Here is an 18,769-nt window from a genome sequence, read left to right on the forward strand (position 1 = left end):
CTTATCTCATTACTCATCTCATCATCCAATGTTATGTTCACCTGTTCTATCTCCCTGGTAAATACCGAAGCAAATAATGATTTAATATTTCTGCCATCTCCCTGTCTATCCCTTAATGGCCCTATTCCCATCCCAACCTTCCTTTTTTTTTTATTGATGTGCCTGTAAAATATTTTACTATTTTGTTTTATGTTTCTTGATAATTTAATTTCATAGTTCCTCGTTGCCTTCCTAATTGTTTTTTTGACTTTTCTAATCTCTTTGTATTCTCTCTTTTCAAGCTCTCCTCTGCTGTCTATGTACTTAATGTATGCCTCTTTCCTTGTCCTCAATTGTTCCCTTAGGTCTTTATTCATCCATGGAGTCTCATTAGTGTTTAGCTTGTTCTTTCCTTTTAAGGGAATATATTTTTCCTGCACTCTGTTGAACACCGTTTTAAATGTTTCCCATTGTCGTTCTACATCGTTGTTTGCCAATATTGTTGCCCATTTTATCTTCCCAAGTTCTATTCCCAGCCGCTCAAAATCAGCTTTTCTACAATCTATTAATCTGGTTTTTGTCATACTTATGTCTTTCTCTATTATCAACTTAAAGTGTATTATATTATGGTCACTATTGCCTAGATGTTCCCCTACTTTAACTTCGCTTATCTGCTCTGGCTCATTCTCCATAACTAGTTCCTAGCGAATCATCCCTTGTTGGGCTATTTACATATTGGGTTAGAAAGGAGTCCTGTAGACATTGTAGGAGCTCCATTTCATTATCACCTTTACCTACCACTTCTGTACAATTAATATCGGGGTAGTTGAAATCCCCCATGATTATTACTTTATGTTTTTTACTCATTTCTCTAATTTGTCTGTACATTTCTTCCTCCACTTCCCTTCCACTACTAGGTGGTCTGTAGACTATGCCTATTAGTGTGATTGATCCTTTTATTATCTTTTATCTCTATCCGTATGGATTATATTTTTGTCTTTCTGATATCTACGCCCCTTTTTTCTACTGCCATTATGTTATCCCCAATAAGTACAGCTACTCCACCTCCCCTTTTTCCCTTTCTATCTTTTCTAAATACGTTATACCCTGTAATGTTTAATTCCCAGTCCTGATTTTTCTGTAGCTATGTCTCAGTAATCTCTACTATGTCTGGTTCTTCCCAACACATGATTGCCTCCAGCTCCCCTGTCTGCTGTACAGACGGTTTAGCTTATTTTTAATAGGATTTCCTCTCACTTTATGTTTAACCATCTTTTTAGACTCCTGTTCTATAACTCTATTTGCTCCCTTGCCATCAATGTCCTCCCTTACTTTATTCTTTGTTATGCTCACTTTTTCTGTTTTGTTTATATTTAGGCTGCTTATTGTTTCTTGTAGATCCCTCCCCCATTCTTACTAGTTCAAAGCCTTTGCCACCTCGCTATTTATCCTTTCTGCTAGGACACGGGTCCCATCCCGGTTCATGTGGAGCCGTCCCATCAGTACAGCTCCTTCCTGTCCCAGAACTGGTGCCAGTGTCCCATGAAAAGGAACACCTCTTTCCCACACCAGACCTTTAACCACGTGTTAATTCTCCTGATTTGTCTGCTTCTATGCCAATTTGCACGTGGCTCAGGCAATAATCCAGAGATCGTTACCCTCGAGGTCCTGCTTTTTAATTTAGAGCCTAACTCCTGAAACTCTTTCAGCAGGACCTCCTCCCTGTTCCTACCTATGTCGTTTGTTCCAACATGGACCATGACAACTGGATTTACCCCCTGACATGAATCTTGTCATTCATGTGGAAATGACTTATGAAATGATACTGGGCGGCCTGCTGGTGGCGCTGTCCAGGGAGAGTATAAATACTCGGGCATGGGCCCAGCTTGCTCAGGACATTCTTTAACAGGAACTAGTGAAGGACACAACTAGATCTCCATGTTGAAAAACAGTTGATTAAAGCCTTGTTTAATACTTAGACTAAGTGCCTAGTAGTTTTCTTACGTCACCCCCTACCTTTCCAAGTTCCTCTCCAGCTGCCATGAGATATCCCTTACCCTGGCACTGGGTAGGCATCACACTCTTGGCTGCAGAGGACGCTATCTATTCCCCTAATTATAGCCTCCCCTCCTTGGACAGCCTTCTGAGCCTCAGAGCCTTGGTCTGCATTGTGGCTGTCCTCCCTGCAGTCTTTCATCGTACCTGTTGGACAGAACTAGTGTCTGCAGGACCTCCTTCTCAACCTCTCGTAAATCCCCGCTACTGGCTCCCTGACAGTCACACCCTCCCGTTCCTGAACCTGTGCTTTCCTCTGGAGTGTGACTGCATTCTGGCTAAAACTGTCCAGAAATTCCTCCCCCTCCCTTATGTGTCCGAGTGTCTCCAACTCGCACTCCAGTTCAATGACTCTGAGCCGGAGAGATTCGAGATGGAGACATCTCCTGCAGACGTGTTCGCTCGGGACAATCTCGCTGTCCACAAACTCCCACATACTGCAGTCCAGACACACAACCTGCCCTGCCATATCTTAGTCTAGCCTTATTTTATTTAATTAGTTAAAGTCTTTATTCAACAATTATTTATAGTTATATTAAATAGTTTGTGTAAATTTAATACAGTATGTTATAGTTTCCTGGTCCGAGTTAAAACCACTGTCCTAGGTTAGAGAGAAAAAAAACCTTAATACTTACCAACCAATCACCTACCTGCTGTCCTGTGACGTCACTCTTCGTTTTTTTTTGGAAAACGTCAACGGTTCGGCTGCCGCTGGTGTCTCCAATCAGATTGGCGCAGTTTCCCCCGCTGTTTTATGTTCTGCCGCCGCTGATGTCTCCAATCAGGAGCCAAATAAGCGGCCAGAATTTGCTCTCAAAATAACAGCGAGTTAAAGGCGCACACTAGTAAAAGCATGTAAAAAATCCAGCAATTTGTGGAGAGGAAGAATTATGCTATGAGTTGCAGATCACCACAAATTGCTGGCCCATTTGCTCTGCCGTTAGCCTTGCAAAAATGGGGTCGCACCGTCAATCTCATGAGTTAAAAAAATTGCTAGATTTGCACTGTAAATACAAATTAAACTTGCCGCAGAATGTTGAGGCTGGTACTTCACAATATAAGGACCCTGTTAATAACGAGATTTATGTTTGTGCAATGCCACTCAACTTCAGAGCCCCAGAATGGGAACAATTGAAACTGTGGAGTCACACTCCTGCAGATAGTAAATTGTTCAGAGTTCTTTTAAAAAAATCTTATTTTCCTTTCTGTCTTTATTTCGCTGTCCCTTAATCCAATCTTTCTTCCCTCTCTTTATGTATCTAAATTCATCCTATTTCCTTCTCCGTTGTTCCTCTGTTTATCTATCCTTAAATCTCATTTTTTAAGGAGATACTGTTGGCCCCATCATTCACCAAGGTCCTAGATGCCCTGTTGCCCTTGTATTTCCAGCAATTTGCGACGCAAAATTAATCGGAGCTAAAGGACGAGTAAAAAAATCCAACTCTCAGTGTTAACGCGAGATGCTCCTTTTCAGCAAATTCTGGGCCATTAAATTTATAAATAAATGCAGTTTCTTTTTCAATTATTTGGTCTTTTGGTATTGAAGTATTTATTAATAATAGTGCACCCAAATCAGACATATGAATTAGTTCAATCACATGACAAGTAATTCACTTTGTTTTAAATGGCATACCCAAATGGCAAAGATATAAATTATTATGAAACCAGGTAAGGCCGCACAGCGTCGGCGGGAATCCTGAGCGGCAGAGCAGGGCTATAAAAGTCCCAGAGACCAGGTAAGGCCTCACAGCGTCGGCGGGAATCCTGAGCGGCAGAGCGGGGCTACAAAAGTCCCAGAGACCAGGTAAGGCCTCACAGCGTCGGCGGGAATCCTGAGCGGCAGAGTGGGGCTATAAAAGTCCCAGAGACCAGGTAAGGCCTCAGAGCGTCGGCGGGAATCCTGAGCGGCAGAGCGGGGCTATAAAAATCCCAGAGACCAGGTAAGGCCTCACAGCGTCGGCGGGAATCCTGAGCGGCAGAGCGGGGCTATAAAAGTCCCAGAGACCAGGTAAGGCGTACCAGTCTCCAGTCTGGGAACTCGGAGGGAAGGAGAGAGGTAAAAAGTAATCCAACTGTGACGTCACCAGAAAGCGGGTAAGTGATTGGTTGGTGAGTATTTCTCCCTTTTTAAGCTTAAATCTCTTTGGTTTATAGTTTCTAAGGTGTGATATTCACCATCTAGAAATCGGGGCAGAGGGTATTTAAGAATAATATTAATAAATTTAATTAATTACATAGAATGGGAGATCAGGTGATGTGTTACTGCTGCAATATGTGGGAGCTGGTGGACACCATTGATGCTCACGGTGATCACATTTGCAGTAAGTGTTGGCTGCTCGAGGAACTCCAGCTCCGTGTTGAAAAGCTGGAGTCCGAGCTTCAAACACTGAGACACATCAGGGAGGGGGAGAGTTACCTGGACTCTGTGTATCAGGAGGTAGTCACACCAATTAGATTAATTAATTCAGATGTAGTCCGTGGCCAGGGTCAGGATGGTGTGACTAGAAGTGAGGCAGGTACAGGGATCCAGGAGGTAGTGTTGGAGGAGCCGCAGCCCTTGCTCTTGTCCAACAGGTTCGAGGCTCTTACTCCCTGTGAGGATGGGAACAGGGACTGCGGGGAGGATGAGCAACCTGGCCACAGCACCGTGGAGCGGGGGGCCATTCAAGGGGGGGGGGGGGGGAGTTAAAAGAAATGTTGTAGTGGTAGGGGATAGTATCGTTAGGGGGATAGATAGAGTTCTTTGCAGCCGAGAGAGAGAGTCCCGAAGGCTGTGTTGTCTGCCTGGTGCCAGGGTTAAGGACATCTCCTCTGGACTGGAGAGAAACTTGGAGTGGGAGGGGGAGGATCCAGTTATCGTGGCCCATGTTGGTACCAATGACATAGATAGGACAAGGAAGGAGGTTCAGCTGAGGGAGTTTGAGCAGCTAGGGGTCAAATTAAAAAGCAGAACCACAAGGGTAATAATCTCTGGATTATTACCTGAGCCACGAGCAAATTTGGCTAGGACAAATAAAATTAGAGAGCTAAATGCGTGGCTCAAAGACTGGTGTGGGAGAAATGGGTTTTGCTTCCTGGGACACTGGCACCAGTACTGGGGCAGGAGGGATCTGTTCCGTTGGGACGGGCTTCACTTGGCCAGTGCTGGGACTAGAGTCCTGGCGGATCATATAACTAGGGCTGCAGAGAGGGCTTTAAACTAACTAGTGGGGGGGAGGTTCCTAGAGAGCAAATAATAAAAATGACAACAGAGAAGGTCATAGACTTAGGTAGCAGTGGGGAAATTAAAAACCAGAGCGTGTCAGGAAGGGGCAGAAGGTATGGAGTAAAAGGTAAAGTAATAAAAAGGGCAAAAGCAGGAACTAAGTGTCACAAAACATCTTTGAAAGTTCTCTATCTGAATGCACGTAGCATTCGTAACAAAATAGACGAGTTAATGGCGCAAATAACTACATATGGGTATGATCTTGTGGCCATTACAGAAACATGGCTGCAGGGTGACAATGCCTGGAAATTAAACATACCAGGTTATTTAACGATCAGGAAGGACAGGCAGGAAGGAAGGGGAGGTGGGGTGGCTATGTTAATAAAGGAAGGAATCACTGTAATACAGAGAAATGATATTGGGTCAAAAGATCAGGATAATGAAACAGTTTGGGTGGAGGTAAGGAATAATAAGGGGAAAAAAACACTAGTGGGCGTAGTCTATAGGCCTCCGAACTGTGGCAACTCTGTTGGACGGAGTATCAATCAGGAAATAGTTGAGGCTTGTAATAAGGGAACATCTATAATTATGGGGGATTTTAACTATCATATTAATTGGACAAATCAAATTGGGCAGGGCTGCCTTGAGGATGAGTTCATGGAGTGCATTAGGGATGGGTTTCTTGAGCAGTATGTAACTGAACCGACCAGGGGGCAAGCAACCTTAGATCTGGTCCTGTGTAACGAGATGGGATTAATTAAAAATGTCCTAGTAAAGGATCCCCTTGGAATGAGTGACCATAACATGGTTGAATTCCATATTCAATTAGAGGGTGAGAAGGTTGGATCTCAAACAAGCGTGCTAAGCTTGAATAAAGGAGACTATGAAGGTATGAGAGCGGAATTGAGTAGAGTGGATTGGGAAAATAGATTAAAGGGTAAGACGATACATGATCAGTGGTGTACATTTAAGGAGTTATTTTACAACTTCCAAAAAATATATATTCCACTGAGAAGAAAAGGGTGTAAAAGAAAAGTCAGCCATCCGTGGCTAAGTAAAGAAATTAAGGATAGTATTCGACTAAAAACAAGGGCATATAAGGTAGCCAAATCTAGTGGGAGGATAGAGGATTGGGAAAACTTTAAAAGACAACAAAAAATAACAAAAAGATTGATTAAGAAAGGGAAGATAGATTATGAAAGTAAATTAGCAAAAAATATAAAAACAGATAGTAAGAGTTTTTATAGTTATATAAAAAGAAAAAAGAGTGGCTAAAGTAAATGTTGGTCCATTAGAGGATCAGACTGGGAAATTAATGGTGAGAAATATGGAGATGGCAAAAACACTGAATCAATATTTTATATCAGTCTTTACAGTAGAAGACACTAAGAATATCCCAACACTGGACAAACAGGGGGCTAAAGGGGGGGGGGGGGGGGAAGGAGCTAAACACGATCAAAATCACTAAGGAAGTGGTACTCGGTAAAATAATAGGACTCAAGGCGGATAAATCACCTGGACCTGATGGCTTACATCCTAGGGTCTTGAGGGAAGTGGCGGTAGGGATTGTGGATGCATTGGTAATAATTTTCCAAAACTCCCTGGACTCGGCAAAGGTCCCGGCAGACTGGAAAACTGCTAATGTAACACCCTTATTTAAAAAGGGCAGTAGACAGAAGGCTGGAAACTATAGACCGGTTAGCCTAACATCTGTGGTAGGTAAAATTTTGGAGTCCATTATTAAGGAGACAGTAACAGGACATTTGGATAATCATAATTTAATAGGACAAAGTCAGCATGGTTTTATGAAGGGGAAGTCATGTTTGACAAATTTGCTGGCGTTCTTTGAGGAAGTAACATATAGGGTGGATAAAGGGGAACCAGTGGACGTAGTGTATTTAGACTTCCAAAAGGCATTTGACAAGGTGCCACACAAAAGATTATTGCTTAAGATAAAAAATCACAGGATTGGGGGTAATATTCTGGCATGGATAGAGGATTGGCTATCTAACAGAAGGCAGAGAGTTGGGATAAATGGTTCATTCTCAGACTGGCAATCAGTAACTAGTGGTGTTCCGCAGGGGTCAGTGCTGGGTCCCCAACTCTTTACAATCTATATTAACGATTTGGAGGAGGGGACCGAGTGTAACATATCAAAGTTTGCAGATGATACGAAGATGGGAGGGAAAGTAGTGAGTGAGGAGGACATAAAAAACCTGCAAGGGGACATAGACAGGCTAAGTAAGTGGGCAGAGATTTGGCAGATGGAATACAATACTGGAAAGTGTGAGGTTATGCACTTTGGCAGGAAAAATCGTAGAGCAAGTTATTATCTTAATGGCAAGAAACTGGAAAGTACTGAAGTACAAAGGGATCTGGGGGTCCTGGTACACGAAACTCAAAAGGTTAGTATGCAGGTGCAGCAAGTGATTAAGAAGGCCAATGGAATGTTGGCTTTCATTGCTAGGGGGATAGAATATAAAAATAGGGAGGTATTGCTTCAGTTGTACAAGGTATTGGTGAGACCGCACCTGGAATACTGCGTACAGTTTTGGTGTCCATACTTAAGAAAGGACATACTTGCTCTCGAGTCAGTACAAAGAAGGTTCACTCGGTTAATCCCGGGGATGAGGGGATGGACATATGAGGAGAGGTTGAGTAGATTGGGATTCTACTCATTGGAGTTCAGAAAAATGAGAGGCGATCTTATTGAAACATATAAGATTGTGAAGGGGTTGGATCGGGTGGATGCGGGGAAGATGTTCCCGATGATGGGTGAAACTAGAACTAGGGGGCATAGTCTTAGAATAAGTGGCTGCTCTTTCAAAACTGAGATGAGGAGGAACTACTTCACTCAGAGGGTGGTAGGTCCATGGAATATGCTGCCCCAAAAAGCTGTAGAAGCTACATCATTACATAAATTTAAAACAGGAAGAGACAGTTTCCTAGAAGTAAAGGGAATTAAGGGTTACGGGGAGCAGGCAGGAATTTGGACATGAGTCTAGGTTTGGATCGGTCATGGCCCTGTGGGTAGCGGAGCGGGCCCAGGGGCCGTGTAGCCTGATCCTGCTCCTATTTCGTGTGTCTAATTCTGGTGGATTCAGGAGATGGTTCGGTGATAGTGGATTGGCGGTTAGGATCAGATCAGCCATGATCTTATTGAATGGCGGAGCAGGCTCGAGGGGCTGATTGGCCTACTCCTGCTCCTATTTCTTATGTTCTTATGTTCTTAAATATTGGCCTTTTCCATTAGGACTATCGCTATACATTAATTAGGGAAAAAAGCATTCTCAGCTGCTATCATTTTTTTTTTAAATGTCAGCCGTTAATTAGTGGTAGCATTCTTCCCTTAGAGTCAGAAGGTGGTAGGTTCAAGTCCCATTCCAGAGATTTGAGCAGAATCCAGCCTGGCCCTTCAATGCCGTACTGAGAGAATGCTGCACTATTCGGCAGTGCTGTCTTTCGGATGAGATGTTAAACTAAAGCCACATCTGCCCTCTCAGGTTGGATATAAACAATCACATAGCACTATTTGAAGAAGAGCAGGAGAGTTCTCCCCATGTCCTAGCCAACAATTGTCCTAGAACCACCACCACCAAAAACAGATTACAGGAAACTTTCGTTTATCCGGAGGTTAAATGTCCGGAAAGCTCTATCTACCGGCAAAATTCAGGAGTCGGTTCAGATAATTTTTTTTCTTTTCGTTGCTTCTTTTCTCCAGTCCTGGCTCTGCAAGCGTCTCTGTAGCTAAGCAACAGCTTCAGCTAGACACTTGCAAGCTGCGCCGACTGTTTTGAAGCTGTTGCTAAGCAACAGGGTTTGTTGCTTCACACGGAGCTCTGAGCTCCGTATGTTTTAACATTAGCGCTGGTTTCTACGGCAGTTTTGATCTAACGGCACCAGCTCGGTCCCGTCGGTGCCGGATATTAGAAAGTTTCCTGTATCTGGTCATTTTTCTCATTGCTGTTTGTGGGACGTTGCTATGTGCAAATTGGCTGCTGTTCCATCTACATTGCAATAGTAACTACAAATCTTCAAATTACGCTTACACTTCAAATTACATCATTGGCTGTAAAGCACTCTGGGATGTCCTAATGTCGTAAAAAAAAGCTATATTAATGCAAGTTCTTTCTTTTATAAATATATGTATAAAATATTACCTATATTAATGGCTCTCCCATGGCATTGCACGTGGTTAAGTCATGAGGTAGAGGATGATATTTTACTGCTGGAAGCCCACTACTCTGATCCTGCCGTGACCAGTCCATTCAGGGCATGGTCCTGGCTATATAACAGCTGGTCCTTCTAAACTTGTCGCTGCAGGGAGAGAAATCATGTACTGCTGCAGTGCATCACTCACTGCAGCAGCTTAACTGGGCAAATCTAATTCAAAGGAAATGGGCAAACTTTGCATATGGCTCTGATGGTGCCTGCCTGAACATCGACAGTTTTTTTTTGTTTGGGGCTGGGGGGGCGGGGGAAGCAGGAATGTAGAGAACTATCTGATCACTCCAATAGGCTTTCACCATCCTCCTGCCGTGGACATCCCAATGCCTCTTCCTTGCAGGGAGCCTTTGATTGGTAGAACAGACAGAAACGGAGGCGAATCCTTAGTGTTACCCTGCTCCCTTCCTCGCATTCAGTTAAACACAGCAAGGTAGGCAAACAGGATGATTCAAGGGAGCGAGAGGAAGAGTGCAACTGTTTCTAGAGACAGGTATTCAGCGGCAGACCTCCCTCACATCCTCTCAGGGAACCATCTGACAACAGGCAGAAAAGCACAGGGAAATCCTGCCCTCATTCACCTCCTTACCTGTCTCTGTTATCTTTGTGTTACTATTTATATCTTTTTCCCAACACGTCATTTACTTTTTTTCTTTCAGATGGAGGGTAGTGGTGGCAGGGAAAGGAGCCTCCGGGGCCTGCAGGCTGCATTTTCTAGTAGGGGTTGTGAGCAAGTGTGGCAAGCGGCTCTCTTCTCATTCCCTTATGCTTCTCCACCTCCTTGCTCTTATCGCATCCTCTACCTTTTCTCCTTCCCACTACACCTTGCCTTCCTTCCCTACCAACCTCACTCTCACTGCTACTTCTACCTCTCTGAACTACCTGTTCAGTCCCTGCATACAATTGACCTCAAATTATATAAAACTGCCACATACAGACATGCATGTATCTGTTTATCAATAAAAGTGAGCTCATATGACAATGCTCATGGCAAGAGAAAGGAAGGATGGATTTGTATTTGTACTGCACCTTTCATATTCGCTTCACAGCTAGGTGAAGTATTTTCTAAGTGTCGTCACTGTTGTAATGTGCAGCTAATTTGCATACAGTAAGGTCCCACAAACAGTAGCGAGATAAATGACCGGACAATCTGTTTCAGTGGTGTTGGTTAACGGATAAATGTTGGCCAGGACACCGGGAGAACTCCCCTGCTCTTCTTCGAAATGTACTATGGGATCTTGATGTTCTAATTTAGGATTTATCCATCAAAGAGACAACAGCACTAAGAACAATCCTTTCCAAACCTCCACACCTACTAAATTTAAATAGTGATAAGTATTTTTTTTGCTTAAAATGCAGGAAATTTTTGTTACTGAGAAAAAAAGGCAATGTTTTTTCGAAAAAAACACAAGCACAAATGGGACTGGCCTCATATGGCACTAGTGCACAGGCTGGACACTCCTGCTTCAAAACACACCATCAGCAGATCTACAAATATTCCACAGGCATCTACTACGCTAGGATTCTGATTTCACGTTTCTCCTTTGCTAGAGGTTAAGAGAAAACAAGAGAACAATCTGGAGGAGATGAAGCTCTCCCAGCATCCATACTGCTTGTGGAGGAGCTCCAATAGAACGAGGGAGTCCAAACAACTACTTGACACCAAACCATACACAAGCTTCAATGTAATTCATGAATTACCAGACCCAGTCTCGCTGCTAAATGGTCATCCTATCATGTTTTTTATAAAACACAATATGGAAAACATTTTTGTCCTACCGAGCAGTATATAATAAATCCTAACTACAGGGGTTCTAACTCGCAAATGAGTTATGGTCAACCTCACAATGGAGGCATTTACCATTGGTCACTGTTGCCCATAAAATTTTTGCTATTTTAGTAATTTCCCTTCTACAAGAAAATAAGAGGGAACTGCTTTATAATGTCACTTCATCATTGTGATTTTATGCCTGCGGGAAAGTGAGTTGCATTTCCATTGTTACAAGTTAGGTTTACACTCCTTTTGAGTAAGAACTAAAAGTAGTCTTTCACCAGCTAGCACTTTTACAATGAAAATGTTCCCACTGAGTCTGTTCCTTGATCTGGCAAAATTAGTCAGGTGTACAACAGCTGGAAAAGTGAATTACACTCGTATAAAGGGAAGCACGTTAACCTCAACCATCAAGTTCAGATATTGTGTTTATTGTTTTCAGTTTTTCCCCACTGTTGTTGAAAACCTCCAACTTATACAGCTGCTCAAAATAAACTGTTGTTGATGAATATAACATTTCTCTCTTTACGAAAAAACACTCAAAACATTCAAGTCTTTTGTCTTATTCTGAGCTGTCACTTGATTTTCTAGTCTTGTGTTTCTTTTTTTTCATCTTTTTCTTTCTCCTCTTCTCTTTCCTTTTTTTCTTCTTTTTGTGCCTGGCTCCAGAATTTGAGGAACTGGAACTTTTACTGTCTGATGTGGTGTCCTCCAACATCTGTTTCAGCTGTTGTATCCTAGGAAGAAAATGTCACATTACAGTAATTAGAACAAATAACTGTGCTCACTGACTGAACAGTATTCTTCACTTCAACTATGATTTTTCTTATTTAATCGCCCACCAGAGTAAATTTATTCAACTTTCAGATACAATTTATTTAAATAACGCTGTAGGATAAAGGAACAAGTAAATGCCTAATTAACAGCAACATCACATTCAAACACATATATCTACATGTAAATACCAGCACATGACTACTCATTTGTGCAGTACAACCCCACTGCATCAGTTGCACATAGTCACATCTTTATTAATAGGTGGCTAAAACTCACCAGTAGCAAAAATATTTTTCTTGTTAAACAAAAACTCCATTAAAGTCAACAAAGTTCAAACCCTGGAAGAAGTCACTAAATTTGATCACCACAAGTACAGTCTAACTTATTTATGCTAAAAAATCATCCTAAAATTCATCACTACTCACTCAAAATTATGGCCTAGAAATTGGATCGTGCTGCACCCGATTTACAGGCATAAACAGGTGCCCAAGGGTCAAAGATGGCATGCTTACCTAACAATACTTAGCTTATTATGGAGCTGGGAGGAGTCGGAGTAATATTAAATTCACGTGCTGCTGCCAGCCACCACTCGTGTCCCCTCCCGATTCTCCCCCCGCCCCCCACCCCACCAGTAGGCCAATTTTCCGTGATCCTGTTACCAGCCTCATTGCATGTGCTGCACCGGGGTCGCTCCCCAATCGGGCGTGATCAAGTTCTAGGCCCATATCTTATAATAGGCCAAACTATTTTGGTTTCTAGTGAACTCAGATTCATAGAAATAATGCACACACCCTCTGAAGAAACAAGTGCAATCTGCTGAGTAATATACCAAAGTCATTGCAACTGAACGTACAGGAGTGATATCACTGGAACCAATCTGCAGCATGTACACTCAGCATGTACAGGATGCTTCATGGTGTGGTTTTAGACTGGATCCACCTGATACAGATACTGCAAACTACCAATGATAAGTCTAAGGAAACCCACTCGTGAACAGTCCTCAGATTTTATCCAGTCAGTTGCAAAATAAAGCACAAAAGAAAATAGAATTGCTCAGATTATAGGACTGGAAGACTTACAATGTCACACAAATGTATTGAGAAGCGACTGAGCCCAACAGTGTAAGGGAGCTGAATTAAAACACAAAGCTGAGAGTCATTAACTCAGTGATACTAATTCTATTTTGATGCGAATTAAGCTTATTCACAACATCAAGCTCAATGACGCCAAGATTTTCTTGATACCTTCAGTACCCACTATATCCAAAATTTAAAAAAGTGTTCAGATAAAGCAAGCAGGAAAAAAGGTTGGTTAATCACAATTTTTAATTGAAACTGGATTAGACAAAATTTGGGTCTTCTATTCATCCTCTGTGGCACTGATGATGCTTCATAGAAAAGCATGTTAACAGGCCCAACCCCAAATCAGAAAATAGGACAAAAGTGGGGGCGGCGGGGGAGGAGGTAAACAATTCTTAGTGACGGTGTTCCCCAATTAAGTTAGTGTGGTGCACTCCATTGCTTCTATACTTATCATAAAAAATTGTACAAGATATAAATGCATTTTACATCAGCATGGTAACAGGAATTTACATGCCCAACTTCAAACCAGAAGGACATGTGGTTGAGTTCCCAAGCTAATTGTCACTTGAGCTCATGTGTCACTGCTAGACACGAGTTGCTGGTTTTTAGTTGGATTGCTACATGGAGTGCCTTAAAGTGGAAAGATACTGCAACTGAGGGAAAAAACTCAGCACAATCAACTACCCCGTTACAAAGACACTGGCCCAGAAATTCGGGTCTCCACGGGCGAGTACGCACGGGGTACTCACCCGTAAGCCCAATGGAAGTGCCGGTTTCTTGCATGTACTGCGGATACGCGGGAAACTGGCACTTCCGTTCCCCTGAAAGAAGGGGTTCAGAGGTGGAATGCGTGCGCAGGAGAGGCAGCGCATGCGCATCGAACTTACGTTTTTTTTGTACGTTTTTCTGGGAGGGTAAGTCTCCAGAAGTTAGACATATAAAAAGCAGTCGTAAGGCCTGCTTTTTACAAGGTACGTGGTGAATTAATTAAAATTAAAACATTTTTTCCACAGGTTTATTATTTTTAAATACTTTAAAGAAAGGTAAGTTTATTTTTAGCCCTGTTAGAAAATGTAATTAATTTTTTCAAAAATTTAAATTGTTTAAAATAGTTATTTCATGTAATTTATAGTTTATTCTAAAAATGTGATGTAAAAAAAAAAATTTATTTGAGGTTAGTGATGTTTTGGGGCTTATAGTATTTATAAGTTTGACAGCCCTTCCTGTCAAACTTATGAATGAAGCATTCCCTGCTACCATTGGCTCTCCATGGCCCACGTGATCCCAGGGGACGCATCAAACTAACTGCGCCCCTGGGATACGCAAGCACTGCGCGCCGGCAGTTGGAGGAGGCCCAGGATCGCAATTCCATGGGGGCTCACAGCTCAACGGCCGGCGCGCAAGGTAAGTGCAGGTCAGAGGCTTGCACCCGCGGAAAGCCTCCGACCTGAATTTCTGGGCCGAATAAAATTGCTGCTCGTGTTGGAGGGGCCTGTAGGCCAGATCACCCCTAAAGGAGACTGCACGGCTCTCATTGAAAGTAAGAGAGCCTGGGATATTATTCTGTACAGAAATATTTCTAGCATATTGTTAAAAGGGTAAAAAAGTTATCGTGAAAATAGTATACAGAACAATGAAAGGTGAAGTGAGCTAACATTACACCAACTAAACTTTTTCTTCATTATCTTTTCCTGTTCTGCTCTCTCGCCCTTTGCAATCTACACTTTGTGACATTCAAACACAAGAAGAACACAAGCACAAAGCCAATAAAAACTGAAAAAGTATTACACTATGTGCAACAAAGTCAGCTACATGAAATGTTTTCCTATTTCATGCAGATGGCACCACAGTTGAGAAAAGACAACATGCTGGGGGGTAAATAGAAATCACAGCGATGTCACCGGACAACACTGCAGTCTTTGTCTCATTCATTATAGTCCTATTTAAAATTAAAAACAGAAAACATAGCTTGTAATATAGACAGAATATAGGCACCGAACAAAATTCACTGATGATTGTCATTCATAAATCATCAGGTCAGACTGCTGTGGGGTACAAATCATATCCTATGGCTCTCTGTATATATACACTCCGTACATTATAAACTACAACAGACACCTGAATGTGATCAAAAACTGTAATCAAGCCTCAGAAGGCCGAAGAATTTTACAAACCATTTAAGATTCATTCTCAATAAAACCACTCCCAATTACCCATTATTCGCTATGAACAACAAAATTATGGTATTAAGCATAGTTGAAAATACTATTAATTTCAGTGTACAATTATTTTGTTTAAGAATGTAAAGGAAAATCATAATTTAAAATAATAGTCATCATGCAGAAGAAAATAATGCAATGTAACAATCCAAGTAGCCCAGCTCTTCAAATTCTGTGGTAACACTACTTTTGTTCAAGTCACACTATTTAATCACAGGACATTTTCACTTTTTACAACCCTTAAGAGGGCAAACCTGCATTCCCCGCCCCCCCCCTACGATATTACAAACTGGAATAGACCATTCAGCCCCTCAAACCTGTTTTGCCATTCAATTACATCATGGCTGATCTGTATCTTAACTCCAATTACCCGCCTTGGTTCCTTAACCCTTAACACAATTGCCCAAGAAAAAAATCTATCAATCTCAGTTTTGAAATTTTCAATTGACATACCCTCAACAGCTTTTTGGGGGGGGGGGGGGGGGGGAAGTGTTCCAAATTTCCACTACACTTGTGTGAGGAAGTGCTTCCTGACATCGCCCTGAACAGCCTAGCTCTAATTTTAATGTTATGCCACCTTGTTCTGGACTCCCCCATCAGAGGAAATAGTTTCTCTCTATCTACCCTAATCATCTTAAACAAACGCCTTAATTACATCACCCCTTAATCTTCTATACTCACGGGAATAGCTTAGTCTACGTATCCTGTTGGCATAATTTAATTCTTTTAGCCCCGGTATCATTCTGGTGAACCTGTGCTGCGCCCACTCCAAGGCCAATAAATCCTCCTGAGGTGAGGTGCCCAGAACTGAATGCAGTACTCCAGATGGGATCTAACCAGAGATCTGTACAGCTGTAACAGAACTTCCACCTCTTTGTATTAAAGCCCTGAGATAAAGGCCAACATTCCATTAGCCTTTTAAATTATTTTTTGTACCTGCCCACTAGTGATTTCTCTACATGGACCCCTAAATCTCACTGCTCATCCAGTTCCAAGCTTCTCGCCATTTAGAAATCTTAGTTCCAAAGTGGATGACCTCACTCTTTCCCACATTGAACTCCACCTGCCACAGTTTTTCCCACTCAGTTAATCTATCAATGTCCTGTTGCATCTTTCTACACCCATTTACACTATATACTGTGCCACCTAACTCAAGTGTCATCAGGAAAAATTGTTTTATTCATTGATGGGATGTGGGCGTCGCTGGCTAGGCCTGCATTTAGTGCCCATCCCTAATTGCCCTTGAGAAGATGGTGGTGAGCCGCCTTCTTGAACCGCTGCAGTCCATATGGTGTAGGTACACCCACAATGCTGTTAGGAAGGGAGTTCCAGGATTTTGGCCCAGCGACAGTGAAGGAACGGCGATACAGGTCCAAGTCAGGATGGTGTGTGGCTTGGAGGGGAACTTGTAGGTGGTGATGTACCCATGCATCTGCTGCCCTTGTCCTTCTAAGTGGTAGAGGTTGCGGGTTTGGAAGGTGCTGTTGAAGGAGCTTTGGCGAGCTGCTGCAGTGCATCTTGTAGATGGTACACACTGCAGCCACAGTGCGCCGGTGGTGGAGGGAGTGAATGTTGAAGGTGGTGGATGGAGTGCCAATCAAGCGGGCTGCTGTATCCTGAATGGTGTCGAGCTTCTTGAGTGTTGTTGGAGCTGCACTCATCCAGGCAAGTGGAGAGTATTCCATCACACTCCTGACTTGTGCCTTGTAGATGGTGGAAAGGCTTTGGGGAGTCAGGAGGTGAGACACTCGCCGCAGAATTCCCAGCCTCTGGCCTGCTCTTGTAGCCACAGTATTTATATGGCTGGTCCAGTTCAGTTTCTGATCAATGGTAACCCCCAGGATGTTGATAGTGGGGGATTCTGCGATGGTAATGCCATTGAATGTCAAGGGGAGATGGTTAGAGTCTCGCATGTTGGAGATGGTCATTGCCTGGCACTTGTGTGGTGCGAATGTTACTTGCCACTTGTCAGCCCAAGTCTGAATGTTGTCCAGGTCTTGCTGCATATGGACACGGACTGCGTCAGTGTCTGACGAGTCTCAAATGGTGCTGAACAGTGTGCAATCATCAGCGAACATCCCCACTTCTGACCTTATGATGGAGGGAAGGTCATTGATGAAACAGCTGAAGATGGTTGGGCCTAGGACACTGCCCTGAGGAACTCCTGCAGTGATGTCATGTGATTGAGATGAATGACCTCCAACAACCACAGCCAACTTCCTTTGTGCTAGGTATGATTCCAACCAAAGGAGAGTTTTCCCCTTGATTCCCATTGACTTCAGTTTTGCTAGGGCTCCTTGATGCCACACTCGATCAAATGCTGCCTTGATGTCAAGGGCAGTCACTCTCGCCTCACCTCTTGAGTTCAGCTCTTTTGTCCATGTTTGGACCAAGGCTGTAATGAGGTCAGGAGCTGAGTGGCCCTGGCGGAACCCAAACTGGGCGTCAGTTAGCAGGTTATTGCTGAGTAAGTGCCGCTTGATAGCACGGTCGACGACACCTTCCATCACTTTGCTGATGATTGAGAGTAGACTGATGGGACGGTAATTGGCCGGGTCGGATTTGTCCTGCTTTTTGTAGACAGGACATACTTGGGCAATTTTCCACATTGCCGGGTAGATGCCAGTGTTGTAGCTGTACTGGAACAGCTTGGCTAGGGGCGCAGCTAGTTCTGGAGCACACGTCTTCAGTACTATTGCCGGAATGTTGTCAGGGCCCATAGCCTTTGCAGTATCCAGTGTCTTCAGCCATTTCTTGACATCACATGGTGCGAATTGAATGGGCTGAAGACTGGCATCTGTGATGCTGGGGACCTCAGGAGGAGGCCGAGATGGATCATCCACTCGGCACTTCTGGCTGAAGATAGTTGCAAATGCTTCAGCCTTGTCCTTTGCACTCACGTGCTGGGCTCCACCATCATTGAGGATGGGGATATTTTTGGAGCCTCCTCCTCCTGTTAACTGTTTAATTGTCCACCACCGCTCACGACTGGATGTGGCAGGACTGCAGAGCTTTGATTTGATCCGATGGTTGCGAGATCGCTTAGCTCTGTCTATCGCATGTTGCTTCCGTTGTTTGGCATGCAAGTAGTCCTGTGTTGTAGCCTCACCAGGTTGACACCTCATTTTTCGGTATGCCTGGTGCTGTTCCCGGCATGCTCTCCTGCACTCTTCGTTAAACCAGGGTTGATCTCCCGGCTTGATGGTAATGGTAGAGTGAGGGATATGCCGGGCCATGAGGTTACAGATATACAGCTCTCTATTACTTATTCCAAGTCATTTATAAATATAGTGAAAAGCTGAGCAGTACAGATCCCTGGGGGAACACCACTAGTCACATCATGCCAATTTGTGTATACCTATTATCCCTACTCTCTGTCTCATACCTCCTAATCAATTCCCTATCCAAGCCAATATGTTGCCTCCAATTCCATGTGCTCTCATTTTTGTTAACAGTA

General features: G+C 43.2%; 1 protein-coding gene across 2 annotated transcripts in view; it reads right to left on the minus strand.

The window, feature by feature from the left end:
• Window positions 1–11,644: 11,644 nt before the first annotated feature.
• The window catches only part of rp9 (RP9 pre-mRNA splicing factor), a 34,397-nt gene continuing 27,272 nt past the window's right edge, over window positions 11,645–18,769 (minus strand). For both annotated transcript variants that reach the window (XM_085988972.1, XM_085988971.1), the window contains one exon: window positions 11,645–11,971. In XM_085988972.1, coding sequence (XP_085845098.1) covers window positions 11,797–11,971 — 175 coding nt within the window. In that variant the 3' untranslated portion in view covers window positions 11,645–11,796. The remainder of the gene's footprint in view (window positions 11,972–18,769) is intronic.

This window comes from Somniosus microcephalus, chromosome 5 (genome assembly GCF_052327205.1).
Source record: "Somniosus microcephalus isolate GS21.2 chromosome 5, FLI_Smic_1.0, whole genome shotgun sequence".
Classification (NCBI taxonomy): Eukaryota; Metazoa; Chordata; class Chondrichthyes; order Squaliformes; family Somniosidae; genus Somniosus; species Somniosus microcephalus.